At 40.1% G+C, this 24,765-nt stretch overlaps 1 protein-coding gene across 7 annotated transcripts in view; it reads right to left on the bottom strand.

The window, feature by feature from the left end:
• FBXW11 (F-box and WD repeat domain containing 11) overlaps positions 1–24,765 on the bottom strand; it is a 213,949-nt gene that overhangs the window by 107,091 nt on the left and 82,093 nt on the right. For 5 of the 7 annotated variants that reach the window (XM_043887716.1, XM_043887720.1, XM_043887715.1 and 2 more), the window contains 6 exons: positions 24,095–24,157; positions 20,835–21,060; positions 11,361–11,547; positions 10,413–10,503; positions 3,270–3,407; positions 1,195–1,313 (listed from right to left, as the gene is read on the bottom strand). In XM_043887716.1, coding sequence (XP_043743651.1) covers positions 1,195–1,313; positions 3,270–3,407; positions 10,413–10,503; positions 11,361–11,547; positions 20,835–21,060; positions 24,095–24,157 — 824 coding nt within the window. The remainder of the gene's footprint in view (positions 1–1,194; positions 1,314–3,269; positions 3,408–10,412; positions 10,504–11,360; positions 11,548–20,834; positions 21,061–24,094; positions 24,158–24,765) is intronic. The other 2 variants (XM_043887719.1, XM_043887722.1) reach the window with 1 other exon arrangement.

Raw genomic sequence — 24,765 nt, forward strand, 5'->3', positions numbered from 1 at the left:
ACCACACCAATCTGTTTACCTGACCGCGGTATGGACAAAGTCAGCGTCTCCAGCTCCCTTAACCATGAGGGACAGGGCTCTTAGGGGCAATCCATTCACGTCTAACTTTTCTGTAACCCCAAACCCAGAGGGTACAAGTTTGTGTGGAGGAGAGGAGGAAGAGTCATGCTTCTGGGGCTGAGACATGATCTGTGTCACCAGGTGCAGCCTGGAGCCCTGAGTCAGGCAAAGGATATAGGCGTGTTGGCTACTATCTCTATCTCTTAGGTGTGCCTGTAAAACAACCCTCTTCAAGTCTCTGACTCACCCTAGGAGAGGCGTTTCCTTCCCTCCACAGGTCAGGCCTTTCTCAGCTACCAGTAGTCCAGCTGAGGCTGTACCGTATTATCTCTAGGCTCTGGTGAACTCATCACTACACCAAAACCCAAAACTATCTGGAGTGAAAAACGTCCTTGTCCCAGGGGTTTAGGAGTAGATCCAAGTAAGGTTTCCTTTCTACTCTCAACCCCAACCAGAGATCTCAGCTTCCCTTCTACTACAGAACACAGCCACTTCCGTCTTCATCACCCGGGCCCTGTGATGGCATCTGAGAACTAGAGTCTCCACTACTGGAAAAGCTACATAACATCAACAAAGTCTTGAATGATAAAAATGCAAGGCTCAAAATTAACTATATGAGTCAATTATTTGCCTCTCTGTCCTCAGTTTCCCCAAACTACACCTATATAAAAGAAGATACTATTTACCTATTTGGAAAGGTTTCTGCGAGAATTCAACAGGAAAACATCATACAAAATATCTGGCACATTACTGAAAGTGCTGCAAATAACTGCCTCCGATTCTTTCTAGTATCCGTAGGTTACTACCCATCACACTCCTAAAACACCCTGCCTCCTTCCTCTCCCCTCTGGAGCATGGTCTCCGGGGAAAAGCTAGCTTGATACGAGGTAATGAGCTTTTATAGGAAAGCAGGCTGCCATCTCTGTAACGTATGGGAATGGGAATAGGACCTACTTAACAGAGTCAGCTTTCCTGTCTACTTTGCTCTAACGCAGCTACACCAAAAGTGGTGTTTAAATAGAGCATACAAAAACATATACAGGGTATGTGTGTGCGTTACTGCAGAAGAGGGTGTAAGCCTCAATCTCCTCATGGAAGGTACACAAGCTCAGACTAGGGAAGCCAGACCCTCACCTCACTGTGGAGTCTGAAGAGCCGGTCACAATGACACGCTCATCATACTGGAGACAGAGGACAGAGCCGGTGTGGCCCGTTAACACTTTCAAACACTCCAAGCTGGCTTTATCCCAGATCTATTGAGACAAGATCAACCACAAACAGCAATTTAGTATATCACATTCTGATAAATGTTTTTATCTCACCTTATTTTCTGAATCATAAAACAAAACAAAGCTGTGTTCCAGTAAATAAGAGCAATAAACATCAAACAGGTGGTAAATGACAAGAGGGGAAGAGGCAATACTGAACAACTTCCAGAACAGATGTACTATTGTTTACTTTATACCCATAACTACTGTGTCCATTATACTTAACAGCCTTATAAAGAGAATTTTTAAATAAACTCTGTGAGAAGAGTTGGCTCACCCTCTGGAAAACAATATGACAGTATCTATTAAAAGTCTTTAAAAACGCATACCCTTTAACCCATTACATTTGTTTACGAAAATTTTAAAATGAAAAATGTTCAGCATTTTACAAAAAATTTCACAGTAAATCATGGAGAGTTTTTAATGAGAAAATACACTGCTTTATTAAGTTATGTTTTTGAAATTAAAAGTCTGACATAAACACTACGTGTGTTTTAAAGCAAAGATTAAAAGGAAGTAAAATGGTGACAGCTGGCTCTATACTCTGAGTGTTGTTTTTCTCCCTTCTTTTGATCTTTCCAGTGGTTTCCAAGTTTTCAAGACTGTCCACAAATAATGGGGAAGATGGGAAGTGATTTTCTTCGAAGACTGTATTGTTAAAAACAGATTCTGTAGACCTATTTCTTGGGGCTTCCCTGGTGGTTCAGATTGTAAAGAATCTGCCTACAATGCAGGAGACCTGGGTTCAATTCCTGGGTCAGGAAGATCTCCTGGAAAAGGGAATGTCTACCCACTTCCTTGCCTGGGGAATTCCATGGATGGAAGAGCCTGGCGGGCTACAATCCATGAGGTCACAAAGAGTCAGACACGACGGAGTGACTGACTAGCACTTTCACCTCTTTCTTCCCTTGTAAAAATACTATAATAATTTGCAGTGTTCCTAAAGTTGACTACAAATGGCCAATGCAAATTATGATAGTATGTTCTCACAAAAAACATGCATGCATATGTTTATAGTGGCTCTATTCATAATTGTGAAAAACTATAAATACAAATGTCCTTCAGTAGGTAAATGGATAAACACACTATGGTGTAACCATAAAAAGGAATGCTACTCAGCAATAATAAGGAATCAACTATTGTTAAATGCAACAACGTAGCAGAATCTCAAATGCACAATGCTAAGTATAAAAACCTAGACTCAAAAGGTTTTACTGTGAATCCATTTACAGGACATTCTCAAGAAGGCAAAATTACAGGGACAGAAAAAAAAAAAGACCAGTAGTTGTCAGCACCTGAGGAACAAAATAGGTAAACACAAAGAAGCAGGACAAAGAATCTGGGGGATGGCAGAACTGTTCTGGATCCTGGTTACTGTTAGGGTTGTACAACTACCTGTGCTTATCAAAACTCACAGAACTTTGCACCAAAAGAGCACATGTAAATTATAACCAAAAGTTAAAAAAATCACACATTTTCTTAAATATGAGAAAATAAGCTACAAACAACATGAAAAAAAATGTTAGAGCCATTAAACATTAAACACAAAGAAATGATCCAGTTTATCCACTACTGAAAAGTGAATAAAAACAATACAAACTGCTGTATCATTCTTTCGTGTTATCAACTTAGCCTTTCACAGAAACCGTAAAAGGCAATGACTCTTGATTTATGTGCAAGTCAGCAACACTTTCACCAGTCAGCAAAGTAACCAAGAGCCCTGTGATACTGAGACATTCTCTACTTGCACCTAAATACAGAATACAGAAAGTGAATGTGCTCTGGGAAGGGAAAGAAGTGGGAGGATCCAGGGGTCTAGTGTCAGCAGAGAGCAGACAGCTGCCAAGATTGAGTGAAACAGATAAAAACCAATGAGGGGGAAACGGAGAGACTGTCCGACACGCAGCCCCAGCTCTGAAGTAGCAGAGCGCAGCCCCTCACCTTGATGGAGTTGTCCCGCAGGCCGCTGATGATCTTCTCGTCGTCGTACTGCAAGCAGTAGACGCCCTTGCTGTTCTCAGAGCGGCACTGGATCCGCTGCAGGTTGTGCCTCCCGCACCGCCAGTTAGACTCTATGGTCTGGGGAGAGGGGCGACAGTAAGCGTCCGTCCATCAGCGGCTCCGCCAGGGTGCAGCCTGCGGCCTTCCAGCAACAGCACACCCCGGATACGCCATCTGGGTCTGACAGCTGTCTGTGGATGGGAATTAAACTCTTTTCCAAGTAAGACATTAGCCCAACAATATTTTTCCTCAAACGTTCACTGCCCATCTGGCAACTATCATAAGGAATCCCAATGAGTGTGGGTTGGGTTTGGAAAAAATGGCCTAGATACAGTTCAATATGCTTAAACAATGCTATTTGCACCCAAAACATACAAACAAATAGTAACTCATTGGATCATTCTTTCATGCCAATTAAAATATTTGGCAGAAGACCACCACTAACATAAGTATATACTAACAACCTGTGTATCTATGCAAAACACTGATTGTCTTGATCAGTGAGAAAAATACACTGACAACTACCACATGCCAACTACTACAGAAAGAATCTTGTCACCCATTTCTAATCATCCACCAGACTAAAGCTCCTTCAGAGAAAGAACGGCACATTCCAGTCCTGATTTTCATTCTCTCATCATCCATACAACACTTACTGAGATGGTGTATACTCCAGGTACTGACTGTGCCAGGCATGGGGATGAAAAGATTGACAGGAAGCATAGTACTTTCAAAGGATGCAACTGCAATCCCCAGGCACAGAGGGACTGGAACTGGATACACACTAAATCATGTTTATTTGGTTCAACGATCCACGCATTAACCTTGCAAGGAAGTTCTCATTACTTCCCTTTTCCAAACAAGGAAACGGAGTTTAACTTGCCTGGGGTCACAAAACTAGTAACTGGGTGAGCTGGAAATCACACCCAGTTCCTTCCTGACTCTGAGCCTATGGTTCTTCTTTTAAAATATGCAGTATCCACAAAGTATACAGGCAATGAACACAGAACTTAGAAACATCAGTAACAACTTCACATAAAATATCAGTGTCAAATGAGTGATTAAAAACTGTAAGTGCTGCAGGACTTAAAGGGTCTTATACAGTGCTATGGCCTGAGACGAGTGGGCAAAGTTTAATGAGGAGGCGGGTCATGCCCAGAACACTAGACCTATCTCTGGTAGTGGATGTCAGGGATCTTCAGGATCAAAAGACAATGTTTCCACTAAAGACAACCAAAGTATAAATTCCTGATTCTCAATATTAGGGGACAATAGGGACTACAATAATTGGTTATACTAGTTCAAAAGACGTATCTGAGTAGTTAAAAGCTTAATTAATTGCTTAAGTGAAGAAAGGAGATAAATCTCATCTTTATTCACAAAGTTAAGCACTTAATTACTGGCTCTTCCGACATCTAACGAAGCACATTTCTTATTTTGAAGGCAACAAGCTTCTGTATGCTCTAAAATGTTATAATTTACTGAATGTTATATGCCAGGTACCATAATACTGTACCATGCTTCCATAATACTATGCCATGTGTTTTATACAGCTTATAATATTCATTTGATCATCATGACTCTGAAGCCAAAATTACTATTCTCATTTTACGGAAAAAGAAATTGAGGAATGGAGATACTGATACATATATACTTAAAAAGAAAATGCCTTCTCATTTTTGGCCTCAGTACTTAGCACAGGAAGCCTGGAAATAAATGCCCTGTTCTCAAAGAGTTCCCATACATGGCCTTGAGAGAGGGCAGATCACATATTTCCAACAACCAGGGGGATGCAAAGAGGTGCCATGGAGGTCCCAAGAGTGAGAATCAGCTCATCTATCCATCTGTAAAATGTCAGACATAAAGCCACATTTCAAAAACAAAAAAACAAGACAAAAATTTACTCCACTGTGGCTACTGCTATCAAAGTAGACAAAAGATCTGTACAAGCAACTTTATAAAAAGGGATCCAGACTATAAAGAATCTCTGAAATTGAACTCAGTGCTGGGAACCATTTAGAGAAATAGTATATTTTTAGAGAGTGACTGAGCCACTTCAGCATGCTAAGCACACCAGGAAAATTCTGACTTAGGAGGCAGATCTACTGGTAACAGGTCTTATTCATGACCAGTGACTCCTGGCAGTGGTTACCAGTGTTCAGGCTACACTCTAGGGGCCCAGGAAGTTGCTACTGAATGTGACACCATATAAACCCAAAGTGTCCCAAAGATGGATACATAACCTGTCTTCTCAATACATACGGCAGTATTTTAAAATTCAAATCACCGTTTTTAGTTTTAAAACATACACAATTGCTTTAAAATATTATTGAATCAGTAAATAGCCTTGCTACCCTATATTTCAATGAATAAAAAAAGCACATTTACTATCACTATTTTTTGGGGGGAAAAAAATTTTTTTTTAACTTTGGTATGGGAATCCTCAAACTAAAAAGAATTTCCTACATGCCCTCCCACTACTCTAAAATGTTTTCTAGAACCCAGTGACTTGGTTATAAACTATTACTGTACCTAAGGCCCCAAGGACACAGTGGAGAGAAGCTGGGTAAGGCGACACATCAGCCTGCGGTTCCCCCACCCCCTGAGATGTCTGGACAAAGAACACTACCCAACACAAAGGGCCAAGCCAGACCTCCAGCTCCAACTCTCAAACAAGAGCCAGAGGCCAGAGTCTCTCAAAAGCTCCGCTAGATAATAAACAGGCTTTCATTCTAAGTCAAGTAGATGTTAGGAAATGGCTTAGCTTCTCAAACTGAGGAGGAGCCTAATTTTCTAGAATATATTTCCAAACTTTAAAAGGAAAAGCTTACCAAATAATTTTTGATGGTCATTTTAGGAAGTTCCCATCTAGGGCTAATTTTAAAAATTATTAGGTTCCTGAATCCCCAAACAAAAGCAGCCTGTTTCAAAATGCCAGGACAGGGACACTAAACCAGACCTGGCAGCTGACTGCTTTGTTATACTCCAACCCTGTGTAACTCCTAAGACCTCACTCTTCTCAATTCTCAAGGCCACCCACAAAAGAAAGCAACACTTCCTGCTGACTGTGCCTGCCCAAAATACTACCTACCACTATATTTGACGACCTCAACTCTTATTAGAATGCTTACACAAGCCAGGTCTTTTTCAGAGAAAAATAGACCTTTTAAAATGGAAGGCAGCCCATTGTGGCAGAAAATACCTAGGTCAATTAGCAGTTTTGGCAAATGATTTGGGACTATTTGAGTTGCAGTTTTTCCTCCTCTGTAAAAATGCAAACTATGTACTTTCTCAAATCTACTGGAAGGATCAAATGAGATTACGTGTGTCAAGTGTTTATCACAGTGCCTACAAATGGTACCAGTGATGCTCTTCCTCCTTTGAAACCAATGACCAAAAGGAACAGGCGGTGACCAGAAAAAAATCTCACCAGTTGCCAGGAACTGCTGTCTCGGTCTAGGTTGATCTTCAATGCTGATCAGCCTGAGCCCTCCCCAACCATTCCCAGGAAGGGGCTCAGCCTTCAAATGCAATTCAACAATTACCTTAATGTCAGCAGCAGGAATACAGGGCATACACAGGTGCACCATTTTAATGATGAAGATACCTGCCTTTCACTTGGGCATCATGTGGTACGGCTACTGGAGAGGAATATTTCATGTTTTTGAGAACTTTTAAAATCCCCTTACCCTGTGCAAATTTTCAGAATAACTGGGAAAGTAGCCATGATACACGGAGTATACAGCAGCATTTAAATTGGCAACAGAGTGAAAACAGATGTCTGAGTACGAAGGAATAACATTATTTTTAGAAGCCTAAACACAACTGGGTGGGTGGGCAAGTTTCGGCATTTTCTGGTTAGGACAATGTTAATATCAAGTCTGCAAACCACAAAAAAGCTCCCCACTTTCCCTGAATAAAATGTGGTTTATTAAAAGGTGTGATACAACACACCATCATTTCACCAGTGGTCTGTTCCAAGGAGAGGGCTTCAAAGGCTTTAATCCAGAGAATAAAAAAAAAAAAAAAAGAAAAGGAAAAAGGCATTCTACATGAAAGAGTGTCACTACTCCGAGATGGCAGAGAGAAAAATCCAAGTTCAGGACATGAGAATTCTGACTGACTGAGCCTACTATACCAGCTCTCATCTCCCCGTCGGGGAACCCCTGAGGGGATGGGAGGACAAAAGGGGCAAAGCAGGACAGAAGGGTTCTGGACTTAGAATCTTGGTTCTGACAATTTGAGAAATCAATTAAATCACTGTGGCAAAGTGCCTAAGAGTAAGCCCACTATTAATAATGATGATGAGGGTAACAATTAAGACTCTAGAAAGCAATGGGAATATGGTTGTTTCTTTCAGGACTGTGCCTCAGGTTTTCCAGGAATCCCTTCTCAATTCAGAGGAACTCTCAACTCTCTCCCTCCCACCCTACCCCCTTACCCTCTTCCCCTCTACTCGTGTGTATATATGTGTGTTTTTGTGTGTGTGCATGTGTGTGGCAAGAATACCCATGAGAGATGAACCTCTGCAGAAAGCTAAGAATTCTTATTCTCTCCAGGCTTCATTTCTTATATTTTCATTTCCTGAATAATAAGGCTTGGCTACACTAAGCCAGGTTCCCTACTCTTCTTAAAAATTAGCCAATTCCTCTTGGGTCAGTGTGGAAGGGCAAGGTCATCTGCTTGTCAGAGCCAAATATGAGAATGTACAGATGACAGGAGCCAGCACATGAACTAGAATTGTCAAGGTAGAGCTAGGAGGAAAGCAAGCAAAAGGTGCTGTGAACCGGCAACCTTGCAGAGTATATGGGAAAAAGCACAGACTCTAAGGTTGTGTGTGGTATCTTGTAAGAATTAAAAGCAATCAATAATCTATGTAAGTCACACAACACAGTTCATGAGTATACTGCAAGGGCTCAGAAGAGGGTACCTGTAATTACTATAGTTTGCTTGTGAGGGCTTCACACCAGTCACATGGTAACAGCCAAGCCTGTAAGTCTCCCATTTGTTTGATCCATGCATCACTGAGACAACTATTTACTTTGTGTGTCCACCCAGGAGAAGATAAAACACACTTACAAAAGAGAGGTAAAGAACTCTATTTTGATGAAGTAGCAGTGATCTCTAACGTAAAAAAAGCTGTATTGAGTGCAGAAGAATGTAAGGTTGATCACAGACTCAACTACCCACTAGCCGTGTGATCATAGGCAAGCTATTTAATCTGGGTAAGCCTCAGATTCCTCGACTTTAAATCAGGACAGGGCTTACCTTTCAAGTATTGTCCAGAGTGTAAAATGAGAAAATGCATTATAAAACGCTTAAAGTATCTATGACAAGTAATCACTCCATACGTAGTACATTATTTTTATTATTATTACTATGAGTGAATGTACCAAAGTATGAAACACAACCGTTACACTGAGAGATCTAGCCCACAAGAATCTGGAGGAGACTCTTGTGGCCTACCAGTGGGTTTTCGTCAACCACACTCTAAGAACCACTGGGTAGACCACCGTGATGCAGAGGCTTTGTGTCAAACGGGGTTTTGCCCTATAGCTCTGTTTTCCCTCACATCTGCCTCCTCCACTAACTTTAAAACATTATTTCAGCCTGAAGAAATGGTTATGTGAGGTGGTGTCACATACTGCCATGCCTCAGAAAACTGAACTCATACTGTCGGTTATGATAGTACTCATGGGAATTAAAATAATCTATGTCACCAAATCTTCAACCTGATCAAAGTCCTTGCAGAATTCCTATTTATTAATGATTGATCTTGGACATCATGCTTCTTATAATAAAGGACTTGCTAAAAATTATTCAAGGAAATTTGGAGATATGTTATAAAGAATAGTTGGAAGGGAAAAAATAAAAAGTAATATAGTTTCTAAGATAAATGCATAAGCAGTCTTAGTAAAACTGCATGGGGTAAAAGACAATCCCTCTCACCTGAAACACACACACCAATTTAAGGTCCAAGTTAACACTATGTCTCAGTTACTAACACAGTTGGAGCAATTTATTCTAAGCTTTGAACTGTCAATAAATCAGTTAATTCCTAAATTTTAGGATTTGTCTGGCAAAAGCTTTAACTCACTTAAAGCTTTTACTTCCCTAAAAGGTTACTTTAGAGCTCACTTAGGGGAACAGAATACTCAAGACAACAGCTTGCACTTGAAATAATGATATTCCAGTCACATTCAGATTTACCATTAACCAAACAGTTCCATTAGTTCACATCACATCTGCCTTAAAAAGAAGTGGGCAGCTACAAAAAGCACGTGTTTCTCTATTAATGAATTTTGGCACAATAACTTTTATGTCCATCACCTGGGGGTGAGGATTACTTCACGTTTGGGAAGCCGAGTATAACTTTATGCGTGATACAACACTGCCTAGCAAAAGGTGAACTGTTTTTTGCCAAGGAGGAAATACTGAAGTAACCAGGACCCGCCAAGAACACATGTGAAAGAGTTAATGAGAAATGCCTGTGCATGTCTTTCCTGTTCAAGGAAAAGGGCTAAATAATAAAACCGAACTAATTAGAACACATGAGCAATATCAAACATCTCCAATGTCTCTCATCAAGTTCACAGAGTTTTACTGGTCTGGGGAAGTTGCACTCAAATCCAAAATGGTCCACGAGTGTAATTTGCTCTATAAAAACCACTTCACTATTGCTTAGAATCATATTTGAGCCCTTTTAATGGAAAAGTGTGGGAAATCTATAGAAGAAACTGAGGCTGGGCTTCTCTAGTTCTCTCGAGGCGGCTCAAAAATGGGAAACTACGTTTACCTGGAAAACGTAAAACTATGTTTACCTTGGAAATTTTATCAAATTAAAAAGGTAATTTTGGATTAAGGTTTCAATTAACTGGCAGCCTTGCAAAAGCATTTCACATTTTAGAAAAGTCAGACTTTTTCTTTCCCCCCACAAAAAGGCACTATCCACTCTGAAGAACAGCTGCAGGTTACACATTGTAACATATCTGCTCTAAGACTTCACCTTAAAAAAAGACCTATTCTATGATTTTTAGATCAACTGAACACTAAGCCCACAAAAAAGATAAATCATAAAATTACCTCTATATCCTGGATAATCTTTGGGTATAATGACCTATAAAATGAATTGGGAGGGCCATCTGTTGGTCTGTTTTTAAACAGGTACTGATCCCTGGCAAATAAAAACAAACAGATGTTACATATTTGCACATAAAAGGGTGAATTTTATTTAAACATGGTGCTTACAAAGTTCTATCTTTCAAGTCTTTGATTTGCATTGAGCTTTAACAGTTCAAAAGCAGGATTTCTGACAATTAAATGTACATGTTTGATATAAGTTCAACTTGCAGTTCTTTACATGATCCTAACTTTTTATTTTCTGAATACCCAACACAATAATCTAGCCTTTCATTCTACAGTTCAATGAAAAGTGCTAATGTAGCTTTGTGAAAAATCTAACTTAGTACATATCAAATTTCTTCCTATAAAGAAAACATAGCCCGAGCCACCACTCACATCACCGCCTGTGTGTCCTAGCTGTGGCACTCTTTCTCTGTGCTAACTGGCCAGGCTGCCGACATGTACAGAGCGATAAAGCCATGTTTCAGAGACGATGGGTTGTCTCTGAAAAATCCTGCCTGTTGTATACCTCCCGTCTTGAACCAGGATCAATATCTAACAGCTGACTCTCTCCCTTTTCCGTATCTATCTCTTGGTAATGGTATCAACACCTAAGGAAAATGTGAAAGGAAAAGCATAAACATGTAGCTTTGAAAAGTCAAACTGCTCAAACTGTACATCAAAATACATCCAACAGTTAGTAAATATAAAGGAAATTTGCATTTCAGAAGAGGTCATTCTAACAGCTTTAACTTTCCTCCTCTCAACTCTTGACCATGCATCTTTCTCCACTTGTTTAAAATAGGCCAACACATTAAGCCAGTATTTATAACTACATTTTTTAGTACTCAAACTGACCCTAGGTCAAAGAAACTGTCTTTCAAGGGAACAAGCAACCTGAATACTTACCACCCTCTTCTTTCTGAAAGTCCCTTCCACAGAGGATCAGTGCGCACCATTCGTTCAATCAGCTTCTTCCAAAGCATTCCTTCAGAGATCACTCGCTGCCATTCTTTACACACCAGCTCTGCTGCACACAGAGACCTGGCGTCCAGGTAGGAAAGAATGTTTTCTGCTATGTGATCTAAGCCTTGCTCTACAAAATACAAAAAGCAATGAAGGAATAGAAAGGGAGATGGAAATGTACCAGCTACCATTTCCTTAAAGATAAGAGGATAAAGAAATCCTGAGCCAGGAAACATACTTGAGTAATATCAAAAGTTCTGCAGATACATGTGTACATGAGTACCTAAACATACACACTTCTTTTTGTTCTGATTTGTTAAGAAAAAGCAACTGATGGTATCAGTTCCTGCATGTAAAAGTCAACCCTGGGCAGTTCTATATTTGTCAGATGTTATAACAAAATATTTATTTTCATTTTCTTTTACAGAACTTTATGGGGCAATGACACCCCAAATTTTATAGATGAGGCAGAGAGAGGTAAAAGGATTCACAGTTTCACAACCAGAGGATAGTGAAGCCAAGAGTGGCACTCGGATTTCTTCCTCTGAAGTTTGCATTCTTTCCCCTTTGATTTACTGCTTCTCATAACAAATTATCCCGTTAATCCATGACCTATGTGAATCCTCTGGGGCTAAGGAGACAAAAAGGTGGAACACTAACTTATATGAAAAAGCTTATGAAAAAAACACAACAATCCAAGAATTAAGTCAAGAGTACTTAGTTGTACTTTTGTCAATCATTTTTCTCCATCTCTTTCTTTTTTTTTTTTATTTTTTTATTTTTTTTCCTTTTTTTTTTTTTCCATCTCTTTCTTACGCAGGTAAAATCCTCAAAACCATGAACCACATCCTAAAAATTCTAGACCCTTAGGAGGTTTAATCCTACACAATGCGAGTATCCTTTCAAAGACAACCAAGATTCAGCCTTTGCCTGATATTCAAAGGTAACATGATCCCCATGGTCAACACTGTTGCCACCTACACACTCCCATCCTGTGGTTCTGGACATGTCCTTCTGCAGCTACAAGAAATAAAGCTATCCCCAGGTCTCCTCTGTGCAGTGGGAACACTAAACATACAGTTAGAAAATTCCAATTTCAAGTCTAGGTTCACCACCAAGAAGTTCTACGACATGAAAGTAATACTTAAACAATACTGAGACATCCCGGCCCCTTGTTTTTCTTTACCATCTAACATGGCAGTGGCCAGTAACTATCCTTTCTCATTACCTGCATGAATCAACAAAGTTTTATGACAACGTTTTAAAGATAACAAAGCATCATTCAAGGTTAATATTTTCTTTTTTCATGATAAACAGAAGCAGTATAGTCACACTAACTTGACAGGGTCTAGGTAAATCATTAAACTTTCAGAGCCTCAATTTCCTCATCTGTATAAAATGAGGATAATAATTTGCCTTATTTTGAAAATTTAACAAGATGATGTATAAAAAACGCTTTACAAACTAAAGTTTTTTCCCACTCTTGAGTATTTACACTGTTGATTATGGTTTACAGACCCTTCACATACTAGTTCCACTCTACACTAGATCTAATTCTCAAGTTATGATCTGATAATGAAAACTAACTACATTGGGGTCACTATATTTTCTTGTGCATATCATTATATTAGAGAGAAGGCAATCAAAGATCACACTGCATTCATCTAACAGCCATATCACAGTAGACTCCTAAGATGTTATTAAGATGAACTGAAACCTTAGTCATCTCCCCATAAAATGTCTATTAAAAACAATTTCCCCTAATTCTGCATTGGTATGGCTAGGTTAAAAAGGGAGGGCAGCTCCACACAGAAGTCTACAGTTATCCTCACTATAGTTCACTTTCAAAGCTTTATCTGACCCTTGAATGTGCCTCTACAATTCTGATTCTGTCATCCAGAAGTGTGGACATTCCACACCGGATCTGCATGATGGACAAATGTAGTTAGTCTTATTCCAAGCTGTTGGCAAACATGCTAAATGGGTCAGAACCAAGGACAGCACCCACGATTCTATATTCCCCTTCAGGCTATTGTACATCCATTCACTAAATACAAGGTACCAACCCTGAGCCACCAGTTCTATAATTATCTGGACTGTATACTATTTTCCAGCCCATGTCTCTCTATTCGGTCCTCAAAGATACTTGGAGAAACTGCCCCATGAAGACACTGCCATCTTTACATTATCAGGTGAATTTGATGCGGTTACTCTTTGTGTTCCCTTGCTGGTGCTTACTACATAAAGTTGGCATTGCAATTTTTTGTTTACCAGTTGGCTCTACCTGCTTTGTGTCCCTTTTAAACATACACAACCCATGTTCACTTTGGAAAAACTCTGCCTATAAGAAAATATCTTTAAATCCCCAAACCTCACCGCTCAAGAGATAATGACCTTTGACATTCTGTACACTATATCCTTCTAGGCTTACACAAAACTACACAGTCTTTTCAAGAGAGAATTAACTTTTGATAACCCATTTGAGAATTCGGCCAGAATGAAACATCAAATTCAACAGCCAGTATCTCCCAAATACACCGTCTCTAGTTCTCTAGTTCTTAAAAACCAGGAAACTGGCTTGTCAATCATCTCTGGGTACTATCACACAGGAGACGACCAGACACAGCTTACAAGGTATACATGCACAAGCGTACCCAGCAGCTCTGCCTACTGGTTTGCAATTATTTCTCAATGTTTCACAATTCTGAAAAAAACCACCTCCAGTTCTGTCACTATCCTGGCACACAACATCTCTAGGTCTACTTGTTACAGGAGCTGTGTGTTTCCTAAATATCTTCTTTCTTTCTTGGGCAATTTTTCTACCCTTCTAGTTTTAAAGCCATGGTTCTTAGTGGTGAAAGAAAAAAGGATAAGTTAAATGAGGAGTGAAAATATGCTGTTTCTTCCTATCACCACTTCACCATCTATTCCAAGTACACTATCCCTTCATTCTTCTCATTCTTGCTCCAAATAGTGGATTATTTTATTCTGTTTTTAACTCTCCCAAATTATGTAACCATTTTGGACAATTTCACACTATTCAGGGCTTGGACTTTTTGATACCATTCTCAAAGATTCAGGCTACCATTCTGTGTATCTCCAGCCCCCTTTCTTCCATCTGAGTGTATTTAAAATGAGGGAAATTCATGGGTAATCACATGAGGTTCTACTTGTGCCTCTCCACTGACAAGATTGACAAATTATTAATCCAAACTTCAAATTTCAGAATCTCTCTACCCTCTTTGATCATATTTACTTTTACCGTCTCTAGCCATGGCGTAATAAACTTAGCTCTTCTCAATTTTCCTAATTCTGGGGTACTTATCTGACTATCTTCTAATTTCTACACTTAACATTAGCACACAGTCACTTGCCAAGGTTTATGTTAATTGCAATTATTAACCAAACTCTGCTAACTGGTTATAAACATACCCCTAACCAACACCCCTCTCAAATCCTCTGCTGAGAGAGAAAACAAATAGATAAGAATACATTATATGGCTGTCTTTTCAGGCCTCAATGGCTGCCACATCCCCATGGTCTGTATGTTAACTGGGAAAGCTGAATCCAAACCTTCCACCTGGCTAGATGGTCTGTGAGCTGGCTCTAGGAAGCCTGTGCAGTTATACTTGACTCATTTAGGGTTGGTGATTTGAGAAACAATAGTAGCAAAAATAAATTTCTGAATATTCTCCCCATCAACTGAGTCAGAATATGTAGATGGTAGACCCAGGAATCTATCTTCTTAAGAATTCAGTTCAGCTTAGTCGTTCAGTTGTGTCTGACTCTTTGCGACCCCATGGACTGCAGCACGCCAGGCTTCCCTGTCCATCACCAACTCCCGGAGCTTGCTCAAACTCATGTCCATTTACTCAGTGATGCCATCCAACAATCTCATCCTCTGTCGTTCCCTTCTCGTCCTGCATTCAATCTTTCCCAGCATCAGCGTCTTTTCCAATGAGTTATTTCTTAAGAATTACCAACAGATAATTCCTACATGCTGGGAACTTCTGCTTTATAGAAACAATATCCATTTTAGTCCTCACTGATGTTCCGCCACCTATGCGCTATCAGCAAGATTCTGCATAAGGAAACTCACTATTAGACACATACCTCCTACTCTTTCAAATGCCACTGGTCCAATCTAGCAATAGCTCAGTGAAATCTGGGGGATTTATTTTCTTTTGTCAATACTTTAAATTCACTCCATCTTTCCAGGGTGCAGCATGTTTCAGTCTCTTGGAAAATATAGAGCCATATAACCTCGTTTTCAAAGCAAATCAGTTTTCCTTTTTGGATCTCAGTCATCCATAAAATAAGAGTAATATTAAATGCTTAAAATGGATTATCTCCTATAACCGACATGATAACCCTCTGAGATAGACTATCAATAGCCTCATTTTATATAGAAGGATCTTCCTAACCCTGTTGGGAAGGTTAATAAGAAGAGGTTATTCAGGAGTCACATACAGAGCAGACACTCGATAAATACCAGTCTCTCTTCTCCCCTCTTGCAGAAATTGCCTTAGCTGGTATCACTGGTTAAGGAAGCTAAGCAGTATTCCCTTCCCTTGTTATTTTCTGCGGAGAAAACATGACATACCTTCCCTGGCAATCGCTAAGTCTTCCCTAATAGCTTGGAGTAAATCTCGTATTCCTTAAATACTTAAAGAACAGGAATCACACAACCTCTATTTGGGCACCTGGGAGTAGCCACTCCCAGGAGCCGTGAAGACTTTATAACTTTCTGGTTTCAAGACTATTCAGAACAAAGAGGTTACTGAATAAGGTGGCCCATTTGCCTAAGCTAAAAAGTGCTCTGAGGTGTTACAACTAAGCATTTTCTTAAAGTATCAATGTCTGGCTCTCATTTACTCTATAGTGCTGAGACTCCCCCATCTCCCACAGCACCCCCCTCCCCAAGGCAATAAGAGGACACATTATGGCCTCGGAAAATGAGTCCAGAATACTGCACACACAGTGCTGAAGAAGTGCTGCTGGTGCTAATTATACGCACCAGATGAAGGTCTGGAAATTCTTCAATAATAAATTAAAACAATTAAAAGGCAAAATTTCAAAGCTCAGTATGTAAATAACACTGCACCAAAATGAAACTCAAATGTGTAATGTCAGTTCAATGCCCTTGACTATAGCCAGTTTCAAGACAGCTGCTTAGATCATACAATTACAGAAACTTTTATTATTTTAGAAACGCATTTCAAAGAGCAGCTGCAAAGAAATTTTCTTCCCCACCCACCCCTGCTGTCCCTTCCCCCTCTCCAGTCACAAATCTAGTTGTAAAACCTGAAGTAAGAGACTTTCTTTCCTGACAGCAACAGTATGTCACTGGATTTCTTTAACTTGGAATATACTGACCTAAAGATTCAGACTATAATGAAGTAAAATAATGCTCAGGTCACAAAGTCCAACATTTTGTTATGCCAACAGAGTGGCGCACACACCTACCTAAATGATGTCAGGATGAATCAATTCGGAAATCAGTGGGTGAATAATTAAAACTTCCTGGCAATAAATCGCATTGCCCCTGGAGAAGCAGGTGTTTCCTGCCTCTCTGGAGTTTTTTCCCCCCCTTAAACTGTCATCCTCCAACTACCTACCAGATGCCAGGCATATTATGTACATTATCTTTAATCTTCACAACATCCTATAAAGTATTAGTATTATTCCCACACTGATAAGGAAACTGAGGCTCCAAAAAGTGAGCTCACGTATTAGGTGCAGGTGCTGGGATTCAAATGGAGGGGCTGTCAGATTCAACAACCGGCCTCTCCACTCTGCATTACTGGACCTCTGGTCCTGCATCCAACCTAAAGCCTACATTCTGGTTCTTCCACAGCTCCCAAGACCGCTGATCTAATCTCTGTCCCATTTACAGTCCGTAATGGTTTATCATCCTTACATGGGGGACAAAGGAATAAACCATGGCCACGAAGCTAAGTGTTTTTAAAATTCTTAATTGCTCAGACACCTCACCAATACTTATCATCCTTCTTGAAGTACAATCTGTCTCTACTTCAAATGGTATAAATTTTCCCTTTAACAACAGTTCTTACAAACCACAAACTTAGCCTGCAGAAATTGACATTGCAGACTAAACATTTACCATGATTTTTAAAAAAGCATATCATAATTATCACTTTTTCCACCGAACCAAAAGGAGCCAGAGACCACAAACATTTTCCATTTTCCCTATACTGACAGGTATGATATTCACAGCAAGTATTAAAAATTGAAAACTATAGACCATTTTTATAGAATTAATGGTTTTTACAATCAAAAGAAGTCTTAAGTTGACTGTCAATTTCAACAATGTAAAAATTCAAACTCAGGATCATCTACAGTAAAAGTTAAACATCAAACCAGAATAATGATTAGTAAGTTGCTCCACACGTTACTAAATCTAAGTATGAACAAACACATGGACCTGTTTCTTCCCTAAAGCTCTTTCTTGAGGCACGGTCTGTGCTCAGGAACTAATGCCAGATTTAATCCGAGTCTACTAGACAGCAACTGACACAGTCAACTTGGCCAGCCTGTCCCCAGCTATTAGATTCATATGTATGATATATACTGACACATGTATATATGTTCAGATCAAATCCTGCTAAAACAAATAGCATTTTAACAAAAATATTTCCATGTCCCAGCCAATGGTCCATTCATTTCATGTAATATTCAGGACCACAAAATTCCACTTTAAAAGAGATATGGACAGTGCCTTAAAATTCGCTGTAATGAAAACTGAATTGTATGCAATTATACTAACCATATTTATATACATAACACATGTTCATCTGTTCTGTCTCTTCTCCAACTCTGTACACTCCCCAAGAAAAGGGGTTGCCTCAGAACTACACTCTGCAAATCAAGAGAACTTCAACAGTGCCACCTCGTGGATATTCTGTAAATACCAGTTGGGTTCCCTGGTATTCTAAAATGTGTGAGAAGCAAATTATAGAGAAAAAACAAAACAATGGAAAGCGAACAAGCAAACAGAACAGATCTGCTTGAAAAGATGGAAGCACAGCTTCATTTATTTAAAAGCACTTAAGAGGAACAAGTGCAGGTGTCCACTTGGGCTGACGGGAAGCTGCTGTGTAACACAGCAAGCTCAACTCAGGGCTGTGACGACCCAGAGCGCGGGAGAGGGGCTGGGGAGGCTCAAACGGGGGCACACGCATGCCGACGGCTGACTCACACCTCTGTGTGGCAGAGGCCAGCACAGTGCTGCAAAGAAATCAACCTCCCGTTTAAAATAATGTGTATATATATATATATATATATATATACAACAAAAACCACCCTGTCTTCTCCTGGTGTCAGTAGCAGAGCATGGATGCTGGGGGTTCTGAGTTCTGAACTCTACATACACAGAGGAGCCGCAGCACATGTGCATTCACCTTACCTAGTCACCGATAATTCTCTCTCACACAATTAAAAGTATATCTCTTTCTTTCTCTTCCATGCTCTCTCTCTTTAATTAAAAGTATGAGTTACTGAAATGGATTGTAAGCCATGTAGTGCATACTTGGGACCAGTTTAAGGAACTGTCCAGAGTAATCTTAACTGCAAGTAATTTCAGCTTTCGCACTAACTTTTGAACCAACCCCCATCATCACCACACAATCACAATAGCCAAGATGTGTGATCTTAGGCATTTCATCCAATTTCTCTGATCCTTGGCTTTATAACCTATCTAAGGAAAAACAGCACTGAGTGGCACCCAAAGTCCCTTTCAACAATGAAATACTATGACTCTAGAAAAAGAGGGTTCCCAGAAATACTAGTTCAAGAAATGAGGAAAATAATGCTATTATTTTCAGCACAAAAAGAACAGTAGGGTCAAGTTTTTCTAAGCTAACTCTCAAATATCCTTAAACACTACCACTGTAGGAAGTAAACTCACAAGCTCTGAAAGAGAGATCAGAAGCCAGGGGCTGCCATGTCCCTTTGCAGCCCCAGGTTTCAGGTCTGGAGCCTGAGCCCAGGTCCTATTTACTGTGGGAAATGCTCAGACTGCGGAGCTGTGATGCATTCATGTGTGCTTGCTAAGGCACCTCAGTCGTGTCCAACTCTGCAACTCTACGGACCGTAGCCCGCCAGGTTCCTCTGTCCATGGGATTCTCCAGGCAAAGATACTGGAGTGGGTTGCCATTTCCTCCTCCAGGGCATCTTCCTGACCCAAGGATCAAACCCACATCTCTTATGTCTCCTTCACTGGCAGGCAGGTTCTCCTCCACTAGTCCCACCTGGGAATGCGCTGTAAATCAATCAGGCTAAGAGAGAAGCTCCTCTTTGAGGAGCCATGCAGAAGCTCTCACAAACGGCAGGGCTGGCAGCAATGCTACTGCTCTTTCTAGGCCAATCCTGGCATGACAGCTGTTACTTCCAGGCTACCCTGACCATGTCAGAGCAAAGTGTTCTGGCCAGCATTCTCAAATTCTCTTCAAGAGTGAAACCTCCCTATTCTACCTGGACAAATTTAAAACAAAAAATTTTTAAAAAGAGGGAAAAGAATTAACAAGTGATCAAAAAATCAAACGGGGACGAACAGGCAGAGCACAGAGGGTTTTCAGATCCGTGGAACACTTATGTAGGACACTATAATGACAGGTACATGTCATTATATATTTGCCAAAAGCCACAGAACGGACAACATCAAGAGTGAACCTTACAAAGCATTCTGGGTGATGATGACATGTCAAGGTAGGTTCAGGTCCTGTAACAAACATACCGCTCTGACGTGGGGCGCTGATGGTGGGGAGGCTGTGCTCGTGGTTGCTGGGGGCGGGGAAGGGTGGTGAAAACTACTTTCTGCTGTGAACCTAAAACCGCTGTAAAAGTAGTCTATCCAAAGTAAACAACGGAGGGGCGCGGTGAGGAGGGGGAGACAGAGGAGGAGAAGGACACATTCAAGCAGGGGTGAGGCAGTGAGGGAGAAGATGCAGAAGTAAGTTTCAAGAAAGTCACTGAGACACGCTATCAATTTCCCCAATACTTTTCTGCCATTCCCTGAATGTCACTTCAGATATAAGTGAACATCTTAGATCTGAGGACACTTTCTAAACACTGTAAGAAAAACTGTCCCACAGTAAAAAATAAATACTGTATTACAAAGGCAAAATGCAGATTGTACAGCGACCACATCAAAAAATATATATAATAGCATTACTTAATGTAGCAACAGTATTAAGCAGTGGTCAACACTAGACAGATGCTAAATTATAACTCTTCTTCTAGTACCACATATCAAAATACAGTGTGTATCCCAAAGAAATGCTGTCTCACACTATATTCACTCACTCATTCACTTTGCAAACACCTACTTGGCTCCACCTAGGCTCTGGGGACGGGCATTCCTCCACTTTTCAGTTTTTTACAGACAAACATGGTTACCTGGTAAAGCGGTAATAAAGTCCCGCTGCAACATGGGCTTCAGGTAAGAGTTAATATGTCCATGCTGGTAATGACACATTCGTGAAATAAGGTGTTCCACAAACTCCACTTGATCTGATTCAGACCACTGGTCAAAATATTTAATACACAAGTCTTTTTCTTTTTGATAGTTTCCTTCTGATGGCCTCTTTCTGGAGACGATCACTGATGATGTTCCATTACTTATCTATTTTAGAAAAACAAAAGAGTAATTAGTTTGACAAGGAAAATGAATCTAAATAGTCTTCTCATCAGAAACATATTTTTGCCGTGTATTTATACTTAAAATGCCAGTTTTATCCTAAAGCCAAACTCATTCCTTTATTAATTCAGGCAGTAATTAAAAATGTATTCAGAGATCATGTACTTGAATTAGTCACTAAAGTAAATGACAAAGTCAGAATTCTTTGTAAAGTTAAGTGGTGTCCTAAATTATCATCCTCCAAAGCTTATTCCCAAACTATGTTGTTATCAATTAACTAATGTTGGAGAAGACCATCAGAGAAAACCTGTTCAACTTGGCAAAGTGGCAATTGACTATTAATGGTTTGTTTTCCTTCCTCAGAGTTGAAAGGTAAAGCTATATGCATTTATGCAAACAGTTCTCACGCTTGTGCATGCATCAGATAACAAAGGAGTATATTAACAGAGACTGCCAGGGGCCACTCTGGAATAGAGCCTGGATGATGCTGATGCTGCCTGTCTAAAGACTGCACTTCAGAGACCTCACGCTGAAAACCACTGCTCTCTGTAACAGAGAAACCAGAAAGCAATTCAATCTAAATAGCTTTATTTTACCTAACAGTTTCAATCGCCTCTGTATTATTTCCAGGGCTGCTAAACTGCTGACAAAATAGTTTATAGACTTACACTCCCTCTTTCTGATCACCGACTCTGAAAGTTACCCCAGGCAAACCACATATGCCTGAAAAGTTCCTCATCTTATTTAGTCTGTCTGTGGATATTCCACAGACTCCTACACTAATGGCTGCATCTCTCATCAAATCTACATGGCCTATGCATACAACCAGTACATTTTTAAAAAACAAACTGCATACACTGCATCTGGACAACAATACCCAAAAAAATCCAAATCCCTAGACTGAAGCCACAACTGCTTCCGATAAGGCTCAGTAACTTCCCTGTTTACAAACAAAATAACCTCAATACTTTTGTCAAACATTTGCCAGGCCATCTGTCCATCACTATTCTGACAGCCTCTTCATGTGTAACACTAGAAGGAATAACATACAAGAGAATTTTGAAAACTGAAGAATTGTATCACAAACATTCATTAGTTCCATTAGAAGCTTATCTCAGAAGTCTTACATGGGAAGAACCAAGAGCTTTTGTTATCAGTACATCCCCTAACAAAGTAGACTGAACCCACCCCAGAAAGAAAACATCCTTTGTAAATATCCAACAGTCTTTGACCTTCCTTGGTAAAATATTAAAAAATCCTTCCTATCTGAAGCAAGTTCTCTTGTCGACATTTAGAGGTATAAACCTGGAAGGTTTTTATCTCCCTCCTCATTTATCTCACCACTTCCCCATCTAATTGTCTCCCCCTTGCAGTCTTTGGGTGATGGAGAGCTCGCTGGCGCCAGGCGCCACCAGGGGGCAGCACTGAGCGAGAGTTTTGACGCTCCTTGTGGTCAAGCATTCGTCCTGAACAGGACCAAAACATCAGCATTCAAAACAGTCAGATGAAATTACAAGTATTTGCTGTGGCTAGCACAGGAGCATCTTTGCTGCTTTTAAGCATAAGAATGTTCACCATAATGTTATAATAAGGAAAACTTAGAAAAAAACTACCCAATTACAGGCAACTGGTTCAAGTGAATTATAATACATCTACACAAAGTACTATAAAGCGGCCATTTAAAGTAAGATTTTAATAAGAAGAGAACATGTTTATGAAGTATCAGGAACAAAAGAATTTTATATAGCATATGATCACAATAATTTGCGTTAAGGGGTACCCGCCAAGACAGAGTAAAGAATAAACATGAAAACGGTAAAAGTGCCTCATCTTGAGAGAGAAAGCTGTGTATTTTTTCCTTCCCCTTTTCTTCCTATTTTTCTTCATAATAATTTGCCAAAATAACTGCGTTCCTAACAGGTTAAATATAAGTATGGTAACAACTAGCATTTGTGTACTGCCTTGTAATTCACAAAATACTTTCACACTCATTATCTCACTTGATAAGCAAAAGGGTTATTATTTCATTTTCAGAAGGGTTCCTAGCCCTCTAGCCTCCCTAGAGCACTGGTATACCATTAACTAGTCTATTGAAAGACAGATGAAAAAAAGCCTGAAAATGAAAGTGTTAAGAACCACTGTGAATTGAAAAATCAATAGTAAATTAAGAGAATCCTGTTGCAAAATACCAAGGAGGGAACAGAAGTCAGTCTGCGCACAGTTCCCCCTAAAATAACAGCATGTGCTTAACTCTACAGCACATTTTCCATTTCTATTTCTAACCACCTGCTTGGCCCAGAGAGATCTTCCTGGAATTGCACCACTTTGTTACTTTTCATCTTAAATTTGTTGGGGACACTTTATTCTTGTTAATAACTAAACTACTCCTTTGCTTCAACTCAAATGAACCCAGAGAATATTTTCTTTATTAATCATCATTGTTTTCGGATTTAGATTTGTTTTGCCTGCAACTGTATCTTCATGAAAGGAAAACTATGTGTACCATAATGGTTGATGAAAAACATCAAATCATGAAATGTATATGCTCTCCACCTCCCACCTTCCCAAAAACCTGGGGGGTGGGGAGGGAAACTGGCAAACTAAAACAGAGCCAGGAGAAAAGGAAACTGAATTTAAAAGGAAAAGGCAAACACTAAAAAGGAAATGGGGGGAAAGGGTGGCGGTTGGGAGAGAAGGTCAGTGCATACACTGGTACGTGGCCAGGTTCCACGCTGCTGACAAAGGACACCACCACTGTCCATCTGTGCTTAGACTGTAGCCCCAAAGACTGAATATCTTTGGGCTGCAGCCAACTTCAGAACCTTGCTGTAAACTCCCAAATTCTTGATAATGACACCTCCCTAAGGAACAGAAGATAAATTAGGGTGGATTCTGAAACTAGCACAGTTGCACAGAAGAAAGAAGCCCGTGACTCTCAGCCTCACTGAGGACAGGCGCTGAGGGGGCACCTCATCCCCAGTAAGTCGGCTCTGTCTTCTCTGTGCGCCGCCGTTCCTACCTGCCAAAGAGTACTTTTCTTTGGGGACTCATCTTCATTTTGATCCTCCATAACTGAAGTGTTCTAAGGGGGGAAAAACAGGTTATTTGAATTATGCCGAGTTTTGCAAATCCTAAATAACCACACCAAAATATAATTTTGAAAACCCAAACTAGAGTGTACCAATACCAACCCAAGAGCTGTTTGACTTATGGCTAACACGTGTCATTTTGGGTCAACAGGGGTGTTTTTATCCTTCATAAATTAATACAGTTAGTGGTTGGACAAAAGCAAGCATAAACCTTCTATTTATGAAGGTTGGGTATACTGAGAAAACAGGTTGAATTGAATTATGGGAAGGGGGCTGAAACTACCTCAATCATTGCTGTTACTCTTATAACTCATGGAAAGAAGCCCCAGAGACCCACTAAGTTCCTGATGATTGCACAAAACATTTACTAGAATGCCTGCTATTCAGTAGCCCACCCCAGCCATCAGCAGTTAGCAGTGACAAAGCCCTGGGAGCCCCCTGCTCCTCTCTTTCCCCCCTGGATAGTCCTGTTTTTAGGAACGGCTTTGCCATCTCCCCTAGCGAGCATGGTGGGTGCCAGTCTTCTCCCCTTAAGAGGAGGATGCTGTTAAGCCAGTAACAATCTGGCTTGCCTTGGGAATGCATTAGCTTTTGATTTTTG

Source organism: Cervus elaphus, chromosome 25 (genome assembly GCF_910594005.1).
Source record: "Cervus elaphus chromosome 25, mCerEla1.1, whole genome shotgun sequence".
NCBI lineage: Eukaryota > Metazoa > Chordata > Mammalia > Artiodactyla > Cervidae > Cervus > Cervus elaphus.